The 23,195-nt window shown below is 39.1% G+C and overlaps 1 protein-coding gene across 1 annotated transcript in view; it reads right to left on the bottom strand.

The window, feature by feature from the left end:
* Positions 1 to 5,248: 5,248 nt before the first annotated feature.
* The window catches only part of CHD7 (chromodomain helicase DNA binding protein 7), an 89,548-nt gene continuing 71,601 nt past the window's right edge, over positions 5,249 to 23,195 (bottom strand). Inside the window, exons 20-37 of the mRNA XM_053943334.1 lie at positions 22,945 to 23,150; positions 21,839 to 22,038; positions 21,087 to 21,246; positions 17,922 to 18,011; positions 17,239 to 17,342; positions 15,733 to 15,862; positions 15,382 to 15,454; positions 15,109 to 15,163; positions 14,160 to 14,388; positions 13,783 to 13,991; positions 12,965 to 13,642; positions 12,407 to 12,567; positions 10,521 to 10,748; positions 9,851 to 10,294; positions 9,062 to 9,283; positions 8,533 to 8,673; positions 7,950 to 8,054; positions 5,249 to 7,159 (exon numbers count right to left, since the gene is read on the bottom strand). Of these exons, the coding sequence (XP_053799309.1) occupies positions 6,212 to 7,159; positions 7,950 to 8,054; positions 8,533 to 8,673; positions 9,062 to 9,283; positions 9,851 to 10,294; positions 10,521 to 10,748; positions 12,407 to 12,567; positions 12,965 to 13,642; positions 13,783 to 13,991; positions 14,160 to 14,388; positions 15,109 to 15,163; positions 15,382 to 15,454; positions 15,733 to 15,862; positions 17,239 to 17,342; positions 17,922 to 18,011; positions 21,087 to 21,246; positions 21,839 to 22,038; positions 22,945 to 23,150 (4,383 nt within the window). The 3' untranslated portion in view covers positions 5,249 to 6,211. The remainder of the gene's footprint in view (positions 7,160 to 7,949; positions 8,055 to 8,532; positions 8,674 to 9,061; positions 9,284 to 9,850; positions 10,295 to 10,520; positions 10,749 to 12,406; positions 12,568 to 12,964; positions 13,643 to 13,782; positions 13,992 to 14,159; positions 14,389 to 15,108; positions 15,164 to 15,381; positions 15,455 to 15,732; positions 15,863 to 17,238; positions 17,343 to 17,921; positions 18,012 to 21,086; positions 21,247 to 21,838; positions 22,039 to 22,944; positions 23,151 to 23,195) is intronic.

Below are 23,195 nucleotides of genomic sequence, written 5' to 3'. Positions count from 1 at the left end.
GCACCTCACAGCAGGGTAGTAGGTTTGCCATCGTACCGTGGCAGCCATTGATTGAGGGGGGCCATACTAGGATAGCCCAAGATGTAATGAAGATTGTCATGTTCAAGGATGAGCTGGAGTTCTACCCAGGCAGTCCTAATCAGGGTGGTTTGAGTGCTGCATGGTTGTTGCTAACATTAGCCTCACAACATCTCTGTGAAGAAGGCAAGTGTCATTCTCCATTCGAAAGATTGGAAACCGCAATTAAAGCAACCGCCTCAGGGAAGCAGACAGAATTAGAAATTGAATCTGGAGTCCTGGTCTGCTGATTCGCCCACGGGTTCACCTTTCAAACTTGGGAGCGGGCAAGGTAAAACAGTCAGAAGGCACCTTTTACCTTCAGCCCGAGAGACCCTCCCTCAGACGCCAGCGATAACTCCAGCCTAATCAAACAGGCACAAAAGAGCAAACGCTGCTTGCAAAACAAAGCGCATACCCCACTGGTCACTAGAGTGCTACAAGCTGGAATCAATGCGATGATTGTGACAGCTGAGAACAAATTCAGCTATGTTTGACAACTTCCAGAAAATATTGGCAGAGGACAGGGAGTCTGCACTGCCCAGCAGCACCTTTGTGAATTGATTAGCCATATAGCAGATGGCAAGCCTGCTGCAGACTGAGACAGCAGAAGATGGCCAGTCTGGTTGAGAAGAACTTGAAGACGACTGGGAAGAAAAAGCATGTCCTTACAGTGACAGCCCAAAATGATATTTCAGAAATGTCACATGCATGGCAGATGAGGAACAGGACTGATTTTTAACATTTTCTTCAGCTACTTATTACCAGCACCTGTCTGGCTCATAAAGCAAAATTATATAGCTTAGTTTAAACCCTTCAGTTTCACATCTTTCCTTCACAAAAAAATCCTTATTACTAAAAAAATATTTTTTTTTCTTATAAAATATTCTTCTAAACAGGACTCAAGTAAGTCCTCCCAGAATCAACTGATATGTTTGAGAAATTGTCTATGCTTTCTCTGAAAGCAGGCATGCCTTGAAAATTTCATTTTAGGAAAATATATTCTGGACAAAGAGCAAAGACTTTGCTGTCCTCCTCCTGCCACATATTTTTGGGAGGGGTTTGGCACATGTTTTGGGAAAATTCATATTTTTTAACGGTTTTAGGAAATGCCTTAGGCTATTCAGAGTCTGCACAGCTGCTCATCAGTAGCCAGCCATGGCTGAAAGAGCAGAAACTATGGTTCAGAAAAATATGCTATCTTTGTCTGGTGCAGAACAATGCTGCTGCAGTGAAATACAATGGCCGTCTCTTATTTTCTACTAGCCCTTAGAAGGGTGGGGGGGGGGGAAGAGATGAGAAAAAAAAAAGGGAATGATCACGGAGTTTCCTTGCAGGGCCTCTGAGAGGAGGGAGGGAACATCAGCTCTGCACTCACAGATATGCAAATCTTTCCCCAGGCCCAACAATAGCAGAAACCCTGTGGGAGGAGGAGACCATGGCACTGCTGCTCCCAACTCCTTTGCCTGCAAAGCCCACAGGTTCCCGGCACTTCCCGAGAACTGGAAGGCCAATGCATCATCCAAGAAGAGGAGAGCTGTAAAAGCTGTGCTATCAGAGTTGAGTGCTCTTTGCCCATGGAGTCGTGCACCATCACTGGACACTTTAAGGCTTACAGTTTGCCTGTCATTCAGTTCATGGGTGCAACAGCCCAGCAGATTGATGAATCCATGGTTAATGTCTCCATATTGCCCCTTAGGTTAATAAGGAACACATATAAAAAGCTGGAACTAAAAGAAGAAAAGACTTTCTGCAGCAAGATCCCACTTAACAGTATTTGCATCAGCATACTCCAAGCAAACTTTCTAAATGGAGGGATGGGGTTTTTGTTTCTAATGTAACTACAATTACCAGGATTTAATGAAGTCTCTGACTTCCAGCTATAAGAAATATCTAAATTTCTTAAGCAAAGACTAAGGGAAGACAAGTAACAGATTGGAAACTACCTGCACTAAGCTAGTGCAACAGAAATAGCTCAAATGATTAAATTTTGATGGTTTTACCGGTGCTGATAGCAATCCATAGGACCTGGAAAAACAAAAACATCCAGTGACATGGATTTATCCCTTTCTAGAAAATACGTATTTTCCACTATAGTTCCTTATACTAGAAAGTGTTTGCTCTTTTGCATCAAATCTGTTATCTAAAACTGCATGCAGACTGAGCTGGGACATTTACCCTGCATTCCATGAGAGGTCTTCGTAAGTCCCATTGAAGCTTGATCCTAACAACTGTCAATCATATAATTGAATTTCCTTCACACATTCTCCTCAGAACAGCTGACTCAAACTACTGATTAGACTAGATGCCTAAAATATCACCTGTCTATGCAAGAAGCCATCTCCAAGTCTCTCCAAGGCATCACTTGAAGCCAAAGGGGTACAACAGGTTGTTTGCACAGCACGGAAGCAAAAGCTGTAGCCAGCACTCTTTCCCACAGAGGAGACAGAAACGTTCATGGGTTAGCACCTTTCAGGTGCCCAGAAAACAGCAGGTCTGAGGGCCCTCACATATCCAGACGCTTCCTGACCCCAGCCCTGATGTTAAGGATTCAGAGGTAGCAGAAACGTGAGGTGCAGTAGCAACAGACGTCTTAAATGTCCCAAGCAGTTTTGTTCACAAAAGTCAATGGGAAGCTTAATACAGAAAATACAATTGAATACCCCTCCCTCCCCTCAATCTTAAGCCCTTCTCAAATGAGGAAGTGCTCAATGGCAAAGGTCCTCAATAGAAGTGTGCAATTCCAAAAAGCAATACACTTTGATATTTGACATCAATACAAAACAAGACTGAAAAAAACTGGGACTAGTTTAGGAATTTGTCCACTATTTCATCAGCAACAGTTTTCAAGAGTCACACTTGAACTGGTTCTCCTTTACAGTTCCCTAATTAAAAATTGCCTCTGTAGTAGCCTGAGCAGATTTGTTGCTGTTCGGTTCTTTCCCTTGGCAGGGTTGCACACCACGCACAGAGAACAGGCTGTCTTAGCATGCAGACTACTGCTGTACTTTGACACAGGTACTTTCTTTTTGAAAGCAACACAGAAAGTAATTTATATTCCTTGATAACCCCATTAACATTTCCATGGCCATTAGGAGGTCCAGCAAAAAATGGTTGGTTGCAAACGAAAGGCTTCTCATTGTGAGAGACAGAAAGGGTGCTCCAAATGTGAATCAAGTGCAGAATAGTTTCTGATCTATGCATCTTACTCACGTAAGCTTTTATTCATTTAGACACACTTTTAAAACTCCGTAAGAATCTTTGCAATAATTAACATGTAAAAACTCTGTCAAATCAAAGAAAAACCTTCATATTTTCATGTAATACATTTCTCGGACATTAGATGGCAATCCCCCCACTTCATTTTTCATACCAGTGGCCCATATCCCTTCCAAAAATCAAATGTCACCACCTTTCCAACAAGTGAAGGGTCTGTTTGGCTTATAGAAAGCAAGGCTGTGTGGGAAACACAGAGCATGGAGGCTCTCCCATTCCCATGGCATTTGTTTTGTTGCAACAGTTCTCCGGTTTTTGTTTTTGGTTTTTTTTGTTTTGTTTTTTTTTTTTTGGGGGTAGGAAAGGCAGATGAGCAATGCCATCATCGAAGATGCTTATACTAGGAGTAAGACTCACTCATTTGTCACTTGGACACCCTACATCATGAGTTGGATGTTTCCATGTCAAAAACCTATAGGCAAAAATAGAAGTTACCACAACTTCCCCACTTTGATAGAGAAGAAAGGGACTAAGTATGGCATTTAACAATATAATTTCTAGTCTTGCCAATTAAAAAGCGTTCTCCCAAGGGATATCATTAGTCTCTGTAAACCTCTTCTGGAAATTATAAAATTGAGCTGAAAAAAACCCCACTATGTGGTACCATGTGTGGAATACACACACAATTGGAAGCACCTACAAACTCTTACAGTGAGAATTTTATAGGTAAAAGAAAATAAGACAAGGCATTTAATAACAACTTAAAAAACAGCTCAAATGAATTCAACAGAGTATGTAACACACCTGCCCAAGTCAATGTGCCTTTGCTTTCAGCCTCTCACTTTTTGCCGTGGTCTACATGTGATGTTTTAGAAAGAGGCAGGAATAACACACCTCATCAACCATTCAGTGATGTCCATGTGGGGGGAATCCTTCCTGACCTTCATTAACTCCCTATGATCTATTTAAATGGCAATACAAGACATCCTGACATCTATTCATTTCAACAGTGTGTGCCTGTGATTCATTCACACAAAAATCACTTCCTAAGCCTTCATTTCTCATCTACTTTCATCGTCCATGAAATATTCTTTTCAAGCCAAGTTCACCCTTTTTATACATCCCCCTCGGGACCAAATTTCAGCCTTACAATACTTGCCTGTTTGAGCTCTCGTGCAAATTCACAGTGTACATGAGAGTGAGGTTTGCAGCTCTCCAGCATTCCAAAAGCACAGTTAATATTAGTCCTAAAGACAGGGGTCCACCCACAGCTGGCTACTGAAATAGCTAATTTTTCATGTACTCCACTGAAAATCTAACCTTTTATCCTCACTCTGGAGCTTGTTGTGTATCTGTGTGTCAAGGTGACAACACCATGAAAACAGAAGTTCTCAAATGGTACATTATCTCAAATATCAAAAGGTCACAAAAGGGTACAAATCGGTAGCTCTCCAGAAGAGACACTGGTTTTTATAAAAAGTGGGTCAGTTTTAGTTTCATGTAGCTTGTTTGACACAGTGGTTTCTGGCATCACAAGCTCTGGTCTACAGGATACCACAGAGCCTTTGTATCCCTTGCTGTCACTACAGCATTGTGTTTTTCTACCCATTAACCAAGGATAAATGACCTAGATATTGTGCCTATTAAAGCCTCATTTTTCTTTTGCCCTTTTGTTCTTTAGTGTACCACATTATCACATGCTGAACACATTTAAAGTATTCTCAGTCTCTCATGCCCCTTTGAAGGAGTAAGTAGGGATTTTAGCGTGCATTTCTGTAGAGTTAGAGTAGAAAATATGAAGGCAATTCAAGGTTTCTCTTCCTGCCTAGTCCCCTGAAGACGATCAGTTCAGCATTTACAGCCACTAATCTATAAAGAATATAGCAGGAAAATGCTATAAAAAAGCCACAAATACAAATACAGAAAGTGAACACCAGTTTGGTTGTCCCTAAACACTACATTCTATAATTACATCTCTGCATATCATGGGTCACTTTTATTAAAAGCATCATTACTACAGTTGGCAGCAATTTACATCTTATCTTACATGATAGCAGTTTCCAAAGAAAAAAAAATAAAAAGACATCACAACAAAGAAAAACAATACATTTACAAAGTCATGTCTGTAAACTTCAAGGCTAGTTTAGAGTTGAGGTAATGCTGTTTAGCTTTGTGGCTAAAGTAACAAAGTCCTTTAATTTAAAAAAGGTACCTGATTTTTTTCTTTTTGTTTATACCAGTGCATTACAAGATCACGAGACGATTAAACTGTAGCTTTATCCTGTAAGAACCTTCTCCGCGGGTTAATTTCCAAAAGGTACTCTTCACATTCAACAGCTGCCTTATTATTGCTGCGTCTCAAGACAGAGACATTCACACTATCATGAAGATTGTCAGAGAGAGAGTGTGTGTGTGGGTGTGTGCGCGCATGTGAGCGGGTGAACTCCCATACAGTCAAAATGAAGCGCGAGTACGATATGTATGGTAAATTTCATCTTGACCTTCACAGCAAAAAAAATTTAAAAAAAAGGAAAAAAAAGAAAAAAGAAAAAAAATTAAATATATAACTTCATCCTTCCTTTAAGCAGCACTTCCTTCTATTAGTGCCACTTGATTACAAATTGCTGCTTAATTCATAATACCAATGGTACCAAAAGAAAAAAAAAGCAGAGCATTATGTCAATTTCCTTAAAAAGACATGATCACCTCTCAAATTTCATCTCTCCTAGGGATAATAAATAATGCACTGCACAATACTTAATGACCAAGATACCTTTTGACACATCTGTATAACATGACTTGAACTTTTTTTTTTTTTTTGCTACACTATGTTACAGAACAGCTTATAAAAACTAAGTATGGACATTAACTGTGAGTGTAAACAGTAGGACTACCACTTGTCAAAAGTTTAAAACACTTTAACTGTAACTGGTACTGGTTATTCATCATTTTCATTGTTTTCTATTTCTTCCCCCCCATCAAGTGAGTCTAATTCTTCACCCTGTGCTATTTCATCTTCTAAAACGGAGGAATCTGCAGTTTTATCAAGGCTCTCCTCTGCATCACTGCCTTCGAGATTTTCTTCATCTTTAAAGGCAGCTCCTTCAGTTTTGTCAGTAGCCTTCTCTTCATTGGAGCCCACTGCATTCTGAAGTCCTGCTAGTGCTGGGAAACCGGGCAGAGTCAATCCTCCCAGTCCTGGAGGTAGAAACATAGATGGATAGAAGAGGCCAGGAGCCATGGTAGACAGCAGGAAAGGATTGAAGGCCAGAGGGTTTGTGGGCAATCCAGTGTTGGTGGTGGTGGTAGTGGTGGCGGTAGTCGCCGCAGTAGCAGCACTGACAGATCCATTTGCAGAGTCAGTAGCAGAAACAGTGTCTGTGCTTTTCTCAGAGTCTTTGTTCTCCTCTTCATTCTCATTTTTCTTCTCTTCAGCTTTTGAAGCGCCATCCTCAGTCTCTCCTTGCCCAGAAGCAGTAGTGGCATTTCCAGTAGTAGCCGTGATCGGGTTATTCAACAATCCGCTTAGTCCAAACATATTGGGCAGTCCTGCCATCCCTGGCAACATCAGAGGCAACATGGCAGCTGGATTTTTAGCGTCCCCCCCAGCAGCAGCAGCTGTTGCTAGCCCTGGTGGAAAGCCCATGAGGCCTGCGAGCTGGAGAGACTGCAGGTTTTGTAGGTTCTGGAGGCTTGTGAGGTCCATTCCAGCAAACAGACTGTTCATTAGTAGTGGGTTGATTCCCGAAGTTGATGCTACAGCAGCAGCTGCTGCAGCTGCTTTGGCAATTTCACTTTTTGGCCTTCTTCCTCTTCTGCTTGCTCCTTCCTCCCTCACAACAGGTCCAGTGAGAAGACGGTCAAACATGGACTCTGGAACAAAACCCTAAAAAGGGAAGGTGAAAAAACAAGCTTTATCCTCAATTGACTTTTTTAGCTTTCTGCAGTTAACTGATGAGGATAGAAGAAACAGAAAGGATTTCAGCATACTCCAAAAGTGGTTTGTTTTTTCACCTGGCAAATGGTGACTAGCTTAGGACCATAGCAAATGGCAGTAGAACAAGTAAAGAAAGCTGAAGAAATCAAGATCACAGTTTTTTTTTTTTATATTTAAACACAACAGTCAAATAATACATGCTGAAAACTCTCTAACTTCATTAAAAAACCCACCCTGATATGTTGCAGTTACAAGTTTCTATCATCATAATTTGCACTGTATTTCAGAATAGTAATATTCTATTAAATTGAGTTCTTGCAGAATTTTACCCATTATTTTCAAACAAGTGTAAAATAAAAGGCAGAAAACCTATTCCTTTGATGCTGCCTGTTACTGAGACAATAAAGTGTATTTCTATTATGAATATGACAAATATTTTCTTAGTAGTTCCTAATGTACAAACACCTGTGCTTTTTAAGGATTGTTACTTACAAGAAAAAAAAAAAGCAAAACAAATGCTAAGGCTGCCTTAACTGTAGCTGATTTTTCGAGTGTATTTCAATCCCATTCTGCAGCAGCCCTCTATCACCACTCCCCCCTGAGCTGGGTAGCTCCTACACAGACACCACGATTTTCTCAAACCCAGCTATGAGATAAAGACTTAATAATCAATTTACACAGCCTTCAACTTTTCTGTGCAATAACCTGCAGTGACGCATGGAAAAAGAGTTTCACTTACAGACTGTTTAACAATATCAGTCCAATCTGGAGCAACAGCAAACTCAGGATTTTCTTCCAGCCATCTTGGCAAGTCCTTCATTGGAGGGGCCATAGCTCCACCCATCTAATGCAAAAGACAAGGTTATGACTTTAACAAAAACCCACCAACAAAACCAAACAACCGATTATATGGACATTTTCTATCTTTCTTTCTATTTCATCTGTAAAGGATGGCAGCAAAGACTTTCAGTTTACTGTGGAAAACTACACAGAAACCAGCTAGTGATAACTCAATTAACAAAATAATGTTTAAAAAAAACAGTAAAGTGCTGCAGCCTAGGCAGGTCTGGTAATAAATTTTGAATCTAAGAACAAAATGTGCTACATAGGTTCAAAAAGTGAGGGTTATTCACTCAGGTGATTAATATGAACATATGAGAAGAGCAAAGAAGGAATTAAAGGAACCAAGGGGCACAGTCCAGTAAGAAAAACTGCTGGTGCTAAATTATTAAACTTTTAAAGAGAAAGCTTGGAGTAGAAAACATGCTTTCCACATGCAAAGACATTATTAAAGACCTTGACTGAAGTAACTTAATTTTTACCTTCTTTCCATTTCGTTTATTTACAACAGGTACCCTTTCTTCTCCTGTCAAGGTGTTTATATCCAGTTTATTAGGGTTTCGACATCTGTGTCGTTTTTGTTTCGGCTTCTGAAATGGGGAAAACAGCACATCTGCACTCTTCTAGAAAGAAGAGAAATTTATTGCTTTTGATTTCACTTCTTCACAAAAATCACCAAGCACAGTACCCCTTCTCACAACAATTTTAAGAAGGGATCCATTACTTTACTCTCAGATTACATGCAATGAATTTTTTTTTGTATCTGATGAACTTGATAAACATGGTTCTAACACGTTGTTACTTACAAGTGTTAAGAAAGGAAAAGCAAATCAAACACCCCAGTGCCACTTGGGTGTGGATAAAATAGGAATGGTGGATAAAGAGTAAACTTCTGTTGAAAAGCAAGGTACAAAATCATATGACTATGACTATGTGAGGGAATTCAGTCTGACGTCTGTAAAACTAACTTTTGTATTAATACAATAGAACACTTTTAGAATCAACACTTACTGGTACATAACTTGGCATATCTACAGTGTAAGTAGGATGCAACTTAAGCCATTCAACTAGATCCTTGTTTTTTGGGGCATCCTCTCCCACCAGCCTGGTCCCATCCTCTAGATTGATTACAGGGATGCGAGTGTCTGGGTCTAATTGACCAGGAGACGGAATATTCCTTGCTGGTAGGGCTTCCATATCTTCTTCAAAAGCTTTGGTCACTTCTGCATCCTCCTGAAAATAATCACATCTGTATTAGTCTTCCCTTCACAGGAACACCTGGAGAGATTATTTCAGGGACTGGCAGAAGTGAAACGTTCAAGATTTTGCACACACAAGAGCTAATGGGATTAAATACTCAATACTACATAAAGTAGTATCATTGCATCAGGGAATTTTGAAAATTTCACATCCTTGAACAATAAAGAGCACAAAGGCAAAGCAGGTTTTTTTTGCATTTCCAGTACATGACCTCCAAGATTCTTCAAGACCCTCCCTTTTCAACACATGAAGAAAGACATACTTAAGCCTCAAAATGTATATTGTTAGAAATAAATTTTGTAAAAAAAAAAAAAAAAGTAATTTTGAAAGTAAAGGCTACCTAAAACTCAGAGTAAAATCTTGATGTGCACATTTTGTTTGGTTCGAAAAGAATTAACAGCTCTAAACACAGAAAAACTTGGTTGGGCAAAAACTGTATGTTTCTATTAGGCAGAATATAATAAGACTTAAAACACATTCAGGAAGTACCACAGACAGAAGAGCAAATATGAGACAAAAGGAAAAAGGTTGTGGTCTTACTACAGTCAACGATGTCCGTTTGTTGCTCATAAATAACAGATCAAGCCCTTCTACATTTTTCCTCCTTCCTCTCCTCCTCTTCATGGGTGGTTCTCCATCTATTAAAGAGCCATTTAGTAGATGCCTTGTGGGTGTGCGTGAAAGACCTGCTTGCAGCAGCTCCATTTGAGTTTTAAAGGCATCAGACACAGGTGTGGAGACATTAGGCAAGATAAACTTTGAAGTAACAGATGAAAAATTTGAGGTAGAACTTGTTGCCTCTCGTGAGGCCTTTGATAAATCTACAACCTTTTCTTGTCCATTTTCTGAGACCACCTGAGACTCACGTAACTGGGCAACCATTTCCATAAGATTTCTCCTCTTGGCAGCTCTCTCAGCCTCAATTTCAATCTTTCTTCGTCTCCTCCTCCTCTGACGTGGAACTGATAAATTGAGTGCATCTTCCTAATAAAAAATGAGCATTTCCAAACATTAGCAAAGCTCTGTTTGCTATGCTGAGTTTAAAATAAAACTCCAAACATATAACTCTGAAAACAAAGCCTCCATTTTATTCAAAGAAACACTTTGATATTTTTCCTACTTTATTCATGCTGGTTTATTTTCTAATTCGCAAGAGAAGCTCATGCAGGATAAAATGTTTTATGTAAAAAAGAGAATGCTGTAGCCTTGCCTTTGATAACTGAGGAGAAGCAGTGAGATCTTCGCTGCCACTGATGCTGGCTTGACCAACCATGGAGAGCTCTGCAAAGCTCCTTTTCTGTAGAGGGCTGTCCACAGCTGTTGGAGTGTACCCAGGTATGAGCCCCTGGAAATCAAACATCTGGCGCCTATTTACTGGCCACTTCCCTTTCAGCACTGCTTCACAGATGTTGTCTAATCGGTTGATCATTACTCGGTCCTGCATAAAGGAAAAGTATGTAATGAACCCTCAGTGTAAACGTCACCTTTTAAACTCAAATGAGTCTTATGACACAGTCCAGTTTCCAGAGCTTAAGGAAGACATTCAGAAACAACTATTCTTGCATATTAGGAATAAACCGATCACCTTGCAAGAAGCTAGCACAATTTTGTAGAATAAAACTCTAATAGGTTTTAAAAGCTGCATTTATATTGTGAGGGGAAGGAGAAAAGACAGACCAAGTTTTCTGTATGACAATGCACTAATTGAAAAATTTAATAAAAACTCACTGTTGTTTTACAAAACTTCAGTAGTTAGCAACATCAACAGTTAGGAAGGGAAAATTAACACATCTGCAATCAGTATCTTAAAGCTGCAGTTCTCAAGATCCAAGAGGCTGGATCTGCAATTCTGTCCTAGGAAGTGGATCCTCATTAGCGTCACTATTAATAAAGTTCAACATTATGAAATGGGCACCAACCTAGGGACATCTAATGAATGTCAATTTTCATTCCACGCCCATTATCACTTCAAATTTCACTGAAGCGTGTACACTAAAAATCTCTAATTATGTTTATTAGTCTACTTATGCTGAACCTATACAGATGAAGGATTTTCTGTTCTACTTTCGTACTATGACTGGAATAAGATTTTAGCCCATGTTTCCAAAATACTTGCTGAAAGCAGAGAAGATGAGAATTATTTGATTTTTTTCCATTTCAGTATTCAAGCACATTCTAGACTAGCCTGTCTGAAGTAGTAGAAACTTTGGGACTCTAAGAAATACTGCTGGTTAGGGAATATGAGCATCAGTTAGCTTCCCGAAAAGCAAAACAGTGCAAAAGCCACTAGCAAACCTCAGCAGCTGCAACACACTGCTTGCTTTCCCCAGAAATAAGCCTATTAAGAGCAAGGTCCTCTTGCCCTGCTACCCCCTTCCCCCTCCCTGCCCCAACCAGATGGCTCTGTTATGGTGATTAGTAAGCTTAAGACTATTACTACTTTATTTTTCTCTCTCCCTTTACTGCAAAGCAGAGTACTAAATTAAGTATGGATTTATTACAAGGTTACAGTTTTGTATTTTTAAAAACATTTTATATTAGATAATGTTCTGCACTGTTACCAAAATAAGATACACCTTTATTTTATCTAAAACTACTGCTTATGTTTGCAGGATACCTTAGTACAATTACATCTCTCAATATTACATAATGGCTTAGATCATGTAGGTCACCAAAACTCTTCCCTACAATCTTCTCACCCCAAAATAAAAAGGTGATCTTTCAAAGTCTCTGCTCTCAATTCTGCAGATTGCTCTGCAGGAAAAATTCCTAATTCAAAACTGTACAGTGGTGCAAGAGGTGGGACTCTGCTGACAAAAAGTTATGGATCCTATGAAGAGTTCATGTCTGCCAGCAGTCCATTGTTTTACTAAATGACACTATTTTACAAAAAAAAAAAAAAAAAAAAAAAAAAGAACAATTTATTTCATTTCCAAAGAAAAAAGCGCCATCCGACAAATCATTCACAAAAAAAGGTCTCTCGCCTTCACCTGCCAGAAGCACAGTACCACACAAAGCTCACTGTTACTTTTCAAGCATATTTCCCATATTTTACTTAAATTAAAAGAGACACATGTCTTTCTACCCCTAACCAACCTTAGGCCAGAATGAGAAGGCAAATGTTCTCTCATGAAGCAGCTGAACCACAGAAGGATCCCCGTCTTCCATGTAGAATCCATCACGTGTTTCATCCCTTGCGGTACTCATAGAGGCATTGCTTTCTTCATCAAAATTCTTACCCTGAGAAACTGCTCCTGCTGAATAACAATCATGACCAGGCATTAACATCCAGTGTCTACCCAGCTAGATAGGCTAAGGCAACCAGGCTTGACACAACATCTCTAACTCGGGCTTTTGTTCAGTAATTACTACAGCAGAGCCCCAGCCTTCCACATTTGGCACAGAGACCATGCTTATTGACTCAGCGAGCTTTCCCAGGAATCATCCCTTGTGGGGGAATATCCCCTTGATGCTGGATGGTTCTTATGAAAGCTTATTTAGCCACCTGATATGTGGAAGGGCAGAGGAACTGCTACGTGTAGCTCATCCCATACTCCACAATGGCACCCCATGTGCCACTTACCAGCTGGCATGAGTTACAAGAGCTGTGGGGCTTATGCTAAGCCCACAGAACTGATCTGACCAATGTATTACCTTCAGGCTGGGAGGATTCTTCTGATTTATCATCATCTTCCAGTTTCTCCTCTTCATCTTCTTCTGAACCTTTCTCAGAAATAGATTTCGGATCTACATCTGTATTCATCTCTATGTCTTTCAATTCACATTTAACAGAGCCAGGCCCAGCCTCAGCATCACAGTCTGGCTTAGTGTCCTTATCTGTAGTATCTGTCTCCTCTTTGATTTCAGACTTTTCTTTGGCTGCTGGATTTTCAGACCCTTCAACTTTAGCCTCTGTTTGTTCTGTAGTCTTTTCTTCTTGTACTGGTGTGGATGGGACAATTGGGGGTGTTTGACTGCAGCCAGCGCCCAGAGGGTTTACAGAAGAGACAATATTTGCATTACCTGTCCCTCTGTTTTGAGCAAAGGTTTTGTGAGCCTCAAGAAAAGAGAGTTCAGGATCATTCAGAATGTGATAATCTGTCCTACTGACTCCATGTTTAGCAGCACCAATCAGTAAGTCTTTATCATGTTTACCACATTCCCACCACTCTGGCAGGTCCAGACTTGGCTGGCAAAGCTTTAGTCTCTCCCCCAGCTGTGGGTGATGGAGAACCTGTTCCCGGATCTTGCGCAGCAGCTCGATGCGATATAAAGTTCTAGAAGCGCGCTCCTCTGTGATCGGCTCAATCAGCATGGAAAGATCAGGAGGTTCTGCAAGGACACCAAGTTGTACTGTTTAACATGGATTGAATGCACACCCTTTTTAAAATCTTTACACCTGGGCATGAAGTTTCAACAGTCCCACGGTCTCACAATATTAATGTTGATTTCCAGAGTCAGTTAAAACTTACCATCATCTGGTTTGACTGGCATTCGGCACACTCGTCTACACATATTCACAAAGCCATTAAAATACTTCTCCAAGCTTTCATCTGACTTTTTGTCAAGCCTGGCAAATGCTCTGAATTGATTCCACTCAAACTGATGTTTTACAGGGTCAAAAATAACTCCAAAAGTAGACACCACACGATAAAAATCAGCTTCTTCTCTTCTTGTCCATCTAGTCAAGGAAGAAGCAAGAGAAGTGAGGCCACTGGATAGAAAAGATTCCAAACATGTTTAGAAGCCCCAAAACCCCCTTAGTTTATTCTTTCAAAACAAAAGAGGTGTATGGGTGATACACAAGCTCAAATAAGATTTAAAGAAAGATTATCACTGGGAAACTCACTTTTGTCGTTTCTCAGTTATTATAGCTTCCCTTTCTGCCTCCAGTGCCCTCACTTCTTCTCGAGGCCGACGTCTCCTGCGGTCAGTCTTCATTAGTGCCTCTTGCCTCATTTGTTGCCTTTTATAGCTGCGCTGATAGGCAGTAATGAGGCGACGCAGACGGGTAGTCAGGGTTGAAGTGTTGGGCCAGTAGAGTTGCCCTAACTCAGCATTGCTTTCACTGTGCTTGCCTAGAGAACAGAGAAGTATTTGCACTACAAAACCAACACCAAACATTTCAACATTTCTATGGCTATAACTGGGCTCCCGTTTTATCAGATATGAACATGTGCCCCTAATACTGGTGCATAATGAATTAGAAACAGGATAACTATGGGTAAGAGATAAAACATAGAATCAAACCATCCAACTCCTAAGAACTCAGACATGCTTGTGAAGCATTTAGAGATAACCATCAAGCACAATGATTCGATGTTATGAATGCGAACATATTATGAACACCGTAAGTATTTAAATTAATGCAATGCATCTTTAAATACATTACTAAGAAGATCATTCTGCCTCTGAGGAAACACCTATGCTTATCATTTCCCACTTTATTATTCTCACTTAAACTTGGCAATTTTCCTCCATACTGAGGAAACAACGTATTTGTAACTTCCAAGATTATATCGGGAAAACCATCAACGGCTGCATTATGAAACATCCGGTCTTTATCATCACGGTTTCTACTACGTAATTAGAAATCCAGAGAACCATAATGTGGATTATTCAAAGACAGTATGTAATTGTTTTGAAAAATGTGAAGCATGAAGAGATTTGGCAGCAAAAAGCTTTCTGTGGTATTGTCCCAAAACATCTCCTATCCCCTCATGTGGTAATATAAACAGTTCACCTTTCACTAAACGATCCCTTTTTGCCTTTTTAATTTTTTTTTGCTCTAGACTTACTTGGGTGTAATTCTATGGACTCCTCTTTGTCTTCTGGAGGTGAGTTTGCAAATTCCTTGGGGAGAAGACAGAAGTTATTTTAGTTTTCAGTTTTGACCATATGTCATAATTTGAGAAGAAAAATATGTTATCTCTCCAACATAGCAGCAAACAATCTTTGTAAGGAGTGTTTATCCAGTAGCTCTCAAACTTAAAAAACACGCATTAAAATAAATATGGAGAATCAGCTATTATTGTACATATTTGTAATTACAGAAAATTGGGAGCTCTTACATCAATTTCATCCTTGAAGGGAGTTCTGGTTGGCTTATATTCTGGATCTTCATCCTCTCTGTCAAATTCACCCCTATGAAATATTTTAAAAATATTTTCAAGAAAAATACTGTTTTTGAGAGTGGGCTGATTTTCTGGACAAAAGCAAAAAAGCTACAAAAGCTATCAGTATGGTGTACCAAGTTACACATTTGTATTTCATGCTCAACTGTGTAAACAAATCTATGTACTTTGTACATCATATGATCACTTCATATCCTCAGGCAACATGTAAGTATAATATGACATATGAACCCATGCCAACATATACAATGCTGATAAAGTTTATTAATTTTTTCATGTCCTCCTTACCCATCACCGCCATCTGCTAACATGTCTGTCCCTCTCTGTTCAGCAGCTATGGCCTTTGCATCAGGCATGCCAACCCGTTCCAGAAAGCACAGTGCTGCATCAGCTCTCATAGAATTGTACTTCTCATAACCTGTGTGCAGAGTGGGAGACAAATGCTTTTTTAAAAGCTATGACCAGCTGTGAATAGAACAGATCTAGGCAGTAGAAGTACAAATTTCTGGATTCATTAATTTATTATTAAATAAAACAAAGGAGCTATTGCCATGCTAGAAACAATTAATATAAAAAAATCGTTCATGTTGGTAAATTCCAACAGCACAGAAACATTTTCCCATCAATAACACTAATACACATAAAATAATGAAGAAAGCATCAAATGTCATGTTGCTATAAAGTAAAGTAAAAATCTTTCACAAGTGAAAAACTTCTTTAAGTTTCCTTTATGACTTTCACAGTGGTTCTTGACATTCAATACTCGCCAGTGGAAACACGCAGACGCAAACAGGAGTGCACAGACACAAACACACACACACGGTATTTTCAATAGCTCCAGCTCTGCTGGAACCCTCAATGTAGGCTGCAAAAATGCTGCATACATGGGTTATACGTAAGGCCAACGAACCTGTCTTATTAGGTTTAGGATGATGCATGTCAGTAAGATGACACTGTTCCCTCTATGGTTTTCAAACTGCTGTTTGCTTTTTTACTGCCCAAGTTGACTAGATGGAAAATGGCAGATCCCAACAGTGCACTGCAGGAAAATGATTTTTAGACTAGACTTGCCTCAGCTGAGCCCACAACACAGAGCTGCTGTACATAGGCAGAACAGCACAATTCAATTAGGATTTGTACTACAACACACTGCTCCTAACTGCTGTAGAGCCTCAAGCCAAACTGTAATCATGAAAGGTTTTATAAGCCATCATTCTCCCCTTTAGTCAGGCTGGGCTGCTGAGAATACCTCTGCGACCTCCAGAGAATTGGGATTATAATCAGGAATCGCTCACTGTATATATCATGCCAGCTCTGCATCCCCAGCCTTTCAAAGTTAACAAGGCTGCATCCCACTCAAGGGAGCCGGGAGTTCTCAACACTGACATTTGTGAAATATTGCTTGGAACAAAGCCCAGGAGGCACTTGTACAGATTAATAGCAGAGGTTAAGCCCACCGTCCACTTTGACACTGGTTGGCAGAGTTAGCAAGTGAAGCAGTGCTGGAAGCAAAGTTTATGGAGATCTATCTTACTATTTGGCTATTATTTAAACAAATATGGCTTTGTTTTATTTACAGCCAAGAAAGTAATGTTTTCTTCTCAAATGTTCTGCAAACATTTAAAAACAGCATCTGATATTTACAGCTCATATTAGGTTTTTAATGCAGGCAAGAAAAAAGGGAGATACAAGCCAACAGTTCTTTGGAACAATACTTGTTAATATTATGACTGAACAGTCCTACACACTGAAAGCTTTACAACTGAGTTTTGTTGAGAGTGAGACACCACTTACCGTGTTTAAATACTCCAATTAAAAGGGATTTATCTGCCTCCTTATCCCACCAGTCTGCAGGAACTTCAGCATGGAATGGCTCAGGTATCCATACATCTACTTCACTGTGAAAACAGCATTATACAAATTCTCAAAGGTATTACTCAAAGATTAGAAAAAAAGAAAGCAAAAAAACAAATCTTAAAAAAAACCCCAGTGGTTTATGCTGTTCTGTAAATATAAATTTTGAGCTGGAAAACCACCGCAAAACTCAATATCGAAATTGAAATACCCTTAAAAATAATTAGGATGGCTAAATAAACGAACAACAAAAAATAATTAATCACCCAAAAAAACAACACAAACATTGCCCCCCCCCCCCCCGGCCAACATTAGGCTATTTTGAAAGTCAAATGGTTATCTAAATATGATTCATTTAAGGTCTTAGTATTTCTTTAATTTTTTAAATTGAGATAGAATAATCCCTCAATATTAGCAGAGCTGCAAATCCACTTCTGTCATTTCCCACAGCGCTTCCTCCCCCAAGAAAATTACCAACTGCACTTCATAAAACAATAAGGTTCTTGAGAATAGACATATAAGAGATACAGTGTGACCACCTTTAAGCGCTGCATTATTATAGTATGTGTACTTTACAAAAGCCAGAGTCATAAAGCAAAAAATAAACCTGCACTTGCACTAACCTTGAGTCAGCACCCTCTAAGATCTTGTCTGCTTGGTCCCCTATAACTTCTTGTCGTAGATAGTAGAGCATGCGGACACGCAGCAGGACCCTGGAGAGGAAGGCAGAGGGGGGAAAAAGTTCTTAACTTCAGGACTGTTTGCCAACAGTGGCTTTTGGCAGCTGCTGCTGTTCATCCATCATCCTGCCAAGGCTGATTAGCCATGCTGTATGGTAGGCTTGAAGCGTGACAGATGGTGGCACATAATCACCTCTGTGTGGTGCTTTCTGCTGGCTTCCAACAGGCCTGCCTGGCAACTGCTTACACTGCACAGAGAGGGACCCAGCTCAGCCCAGCCCCGGCGCATTTCATTTAGTTCTACCTAGTGCAGCTTGTGAAGTTTAGACACGTACTCTACCACTGCCTCTGAAGTATTGAAGCAAGTTTGTAAACAACTGAGCAGATGGCTTTCAGTAACTGTTCTGCTTCATTATCTCATAAAATTTCCTCAGCTGCTGCCTTAATACCATTTTTGGAAGCACATCAGAAGTTGTAGGAATAAACGAGATATAAAATCTGGTTTTACTACCTTACAATAAACCCTCAATATGGAATGTCAGGTTTTTCAGATTATACAACTTTTTGCTTCTGAGAATGGGGGGGAAAAATAATCCCCCATTTCCCTTGGGAGATATTAACTATTTTTATTCTTTATAGTTCAAACTGCTATTAAATTTTACCTACGTACAACCTAACTGTTACAAGGAAGTGAAAAATCTTTGTTGCCGAGTTTATTTTTCCCCATTTCTGCAATACTGCAGTCTTTTTTTGGAAGCACAGTCAGGTGTTGTGGTCACACTCAAAGCTGGCAGGAGAGAGAATGGCAGACTGGCTTTTCAAGGAGACTAGAAAAGAGGTCATTTCTGCAGAAAAAGTATCTACCTGAAAATAATCCTGCTCTCCTATGTTTACCCAATTCAGGGCACCCCCTGCTGCCTAGTTCATGAAGCAAGACCAGTACCAGCTAAGATGCAGATTACTCAGCCTGCCCTCTCACTGTACCCAAATTCATCACAGCAACTGTTGAATTGCTGCTGCTGCTGAACAGCAAGGATGACCAGGGAAGCAGTAATCTGATCACCCACTTGCATGAAAAATTTAGACCACCACCAGTTTTGAGAGGTCCTTGTTAGAGATCAGATGCAACTAGAGCAATACCCAGTTTCACACTGTTATTCAATCAAACCTCAGAAGAGCAGGGATGTGAATGAAGGTCATGTCTGCAATTCAAAACATGTCAGACATGCTTCTTTCTGTATGCACAGTAACTGGGACCAGTAAGATGTCCCTGCTCCCTGTGTGGCTATGTAAATAAGCTGTTGAAGGTCTCTATCATCTTAGTATTAAGCAATAACAGCTGTTACATCAAGCCAAAGAGGAAAAGCACGAAATAAAACCCAAGATAAACCAAAAACCAGAGGCTCTTTGCACCTTCCAGGAGTCCTATGCATTAAATCAGCATACACAATACTCAAGGAAAGGACACCAATTCTTAAAAAGCCAACTTCAACTGGTACCTTTTGAAGGAAATTACTCAGATTATTAACTGGCTCCACCTCTGTTTGATTTTACCTGTGCTAAAAACATGTGGCTTCTACAATTCATTTAGTCCTGGTGAATCTGGGAAGTGAAGGAAAAAAGATAGCAACTGAAAACTTCCTTGCATATTTACCAGTCTTCCCAGTCCTTGTAATTGTTCTATTGTATTATTAAAGAAGTAGTATTTAAAAAATTAATTTAAGTCAGATCTGCAAACTGATATAGGAAGCAATGAAGACACGTTACCTGAGAGATTAAAATAACGTTACAGGAAAGAATTTTATTACTTTAAGAGCAAGTGAAATGTAATAACAGACCTGAGTAACAGTTCAGAAAAATCAGAAAGTAGTTTATTTGGAAGTGCACTCACTAATGTAATTCTATGAGTATCTGTTGTCATCAGCTAAGAATTAAGCTTGGTTAGCATCTGGAGATGAGCTAATAAACTCCTTATATGCCCTTCCTCCTTCACATCACACCCCCTATTGACAGCCCACAGGTACTTTTCAAATCAATAATATCTTTACACTAAACAGCATTAATGAGACACAATACATATTCAAACCACAAAAGTAAGGATGACCTTTCAGTAACACTGCACTACAACTGCATGATATATATACAATGAAGAGTAGAAATTTAAAAACAAAACCAAACATCCCAAAACACCAAAAGCAATCAACCACGTCCCCAGCTCTAAACCAAGGTATTTTTGGGACAAGGTTCAGTGTCTATATGGAGAATATAGTAAGTGAAACTGAGATGGCATCAAGGAAAGCTGACACAAAAATAAGATATTATAAAACAAAAGCCAGAAAATATGTAAGGAAGGCTCTTAAGAGATATTCATGAAACAATAAAACATTATATAAACTTACCTTTATCCCCAAAAGCTTTTGGTTTAGTAACATGTTTAGAATTTCAAAAATCAAATCAGGACAAATCAATTCAGGTAAAAGAGTTTGGGGAGAAATTTCATCTCAAAGGAGAAAGAATAACTATTCTGTATATTTATTACATACTATATTATTGCCTATTTATATAGATAATTTATATATACATAAATATTCTCTGAGGAGAACAAGAAAGGAAGGGAGAGAAAGAATGAGGAGAAAAAATACACCCACATATAGGTGAACTACTACATGAAACTCCCAAAACTAAGAACTGGATATATGAGTTTAACATCTATGGAACAGAACTTTAAATACCAGCCTGAGGGACTCCACAAGAAACAAACAGCTTCTGTTTAAAGATAACCAATTGTCAAGTGAAGTAGATTTAGTGTGGGGATATAGTCTTTACTTTCTATGGTAAAAAAATAACCTTATTTGATTCCATTCTTATTTAATAAGTAGAGAATAATTTTCTTCAGAACTGTGCTGATCTGCCACAAAGAGCTTACAGAAGTATCCAGATATCTGTTAAAATTATTATCCCCAAATTAAAAAGTAATAATGGCCTTTACATCCTATTAAATGGCCCTGTGTTCTATCAAATATATCCAAACAAAGTTGTGGACTTTTCAAAAGCATGTAGTTAAAAAAAAATCCCAAACCTCTAACTGAAACATTTATTAGTACTTACTTATTACAGTGATGTTTAAGATGTTTCCTATAGCTGTCTTCTTGAAATAATACATCTGGATTACAGGTTGTGAGCCAATCAGCATCTTGCAGCATTGGCTGTGAACTCTGGGCTTTTACTTTCTTCCCTTTCCTCCCTCTGGGCACTGGTGCAGACAGACCTAGAAAACCCCCCAAATATTTCTTACACAATCTGAATAGAAAAACTCTCACCCCCAACAACATTACAAACATATGTTTAAAGCTAAGTATTCAATACTTTGTGGGCAAAACAACCACCAAAAACTGAACAGCAACATGACTCAGTACAGAAAATTGCAAGTAACAAAATCAACCAAAACTTTCATGCAAATTTAGGTGTGAAGATTTCAAAAATTCAGAGTGCTAGCCAGAAAATGGTGTTATATAAATATTTCTTGTAAAAACTCTCATGAATCTAAATGGCCGTAAGGAAACAAGCTTTCTGATTAATGGCAATTGAAAAGAGATTAAATCCAGCAGTAGGTGCCAGCAAAAAATAATGCTGGAATACTTGTTTAAAACCGATTTAAAGGAAAGAGCACTGCATTCTACGAAGTGTCTGAGGGAGACTTCCCCTTTAAGTACAGACCAAGTCAAAGCCCACCTTACTCATAAAATCTGACAAGATCCTACGACATGTCAGAATGGCTATAGTTTAAACCAAATACATAGCACGACTGAAGCAATTCTTTCCTATTTACTAGCATCATTATTTGATTGTGGTAGACATACCGGAATGATTAACCAAAGCTCGAGTTTGCCCATCTGCAGTTGGAGTGATCAGATCCCAGATGAAACTTTTGATATTTTCATCCCCTTTGTAATGATTAAGACAATACACCAGGATAGTCCGGCAGATGGTTTCCACATCTTGCTCTGTTAGCTGACGTTTATAGCGCCCATGTGAGAGGATGTCAGTCCACCGACCCCAGCTATAAGGAAAATATGTTCAATACAACAGCCAGGGTACTGGTATTTTAATTTGTGACTTTCAATTTAACTCCTGGTATCAAGCAACTTGGGACCTCCTGTGTTAGCACTAATGTATTTTGCATTTGCAGGTTATGTCAGGGAATCCAACTTCCAGCACCAAAGAATTAAGAATGTTTATTTTACAGAACAGGCAATAAGTTCACTGCTCGTAAAGCTGCAATTGAACTACACTCAAATTAATAAAGTACATATGTTTAACTCTAAAGGTCCCAGTAAGCTACAAATAGGAAACTCAGCCAATTCCTACAATCATGGGATTTGAGGCACCATTCCTATTTTGAACCAGAAACCTGTTACTAGCAACTGCTGTACACTGATTTATAAAAAAAAGACAGTCATTCTGAAGGCCAGCATGTTAGTAGTCAAATATAGCTACCTGCTAGCAAAGAGATAAAATTCAAATTAGCACACTTAATGGGAAAAATACGAAGTATCTGAATTTAAGTGGTGACAAAGTCTGGACTGACTGTTGATTTCAAAACCACTTTGTTCTTTACAAATACAGTATTACTCTCTTCAACACTTAGAAAAGAGAGGTTGAAACTCATTAACTCAAGAATTCTTTACACTGAGAAACCAGAAACAACTATTCTGTCAACACAAAACCACTTATCTTACCAGTGAGCTCATTGCCATCTGTGACACACTCAGATACTTTAAACTAAGTAACACATATAAGTGCAATTTATATATATAGCAACCAAAACCAAATCTGACTGGCATATATAAGCATTATACAGTATGATAGTATGTGAATATGTCCAAGAGAAGAATGAGTAATTACTATATATAATTTATTATCAGATCTTTAGTCACAATTAGTATATTTTATTTGCATATCTTACCCATAAACCAACAAGTTCTTCTCCACCCTGAAACATTCACTTCTTGCATAACCTTGTGATTTGTCCTGAGGCCTGCGGGGCTTTGTGCTAGGCTTTTCTTCAGAATCGCTCTCCAGGTCTGAAAACTCCATCAGTTCATCCTCTTTGACTGCACTGTACAGTCTGGTTTGCTTCCTTACTCTTGGTGTATCAATAACTAAGTTGTTCTAAAACGATAGGCAAAACATATAAATTTAGGGGTAGGGGGGACG

The sequence above is a fragment of the Vidua chalybeata genome, chromosome 1, assembly GCF_026979565.1.
Source record: "Vidua chalybeata isolate OUT-0048 chromosome 1, bVidCha1 merged haplotype, whole genome shotgun sequence".
In the NCBI taxonomy this organism is placed as follows: Eukaryota; Metazoa; Chordata; class Aves; order Passeriformes; family Viduidae; genus Vidua; species Vidua chalybeata.
Note: the sequence above shows the minus strand (reverse complement) of the source record. Positions and strands in the feature narration are given on the sequence as shown.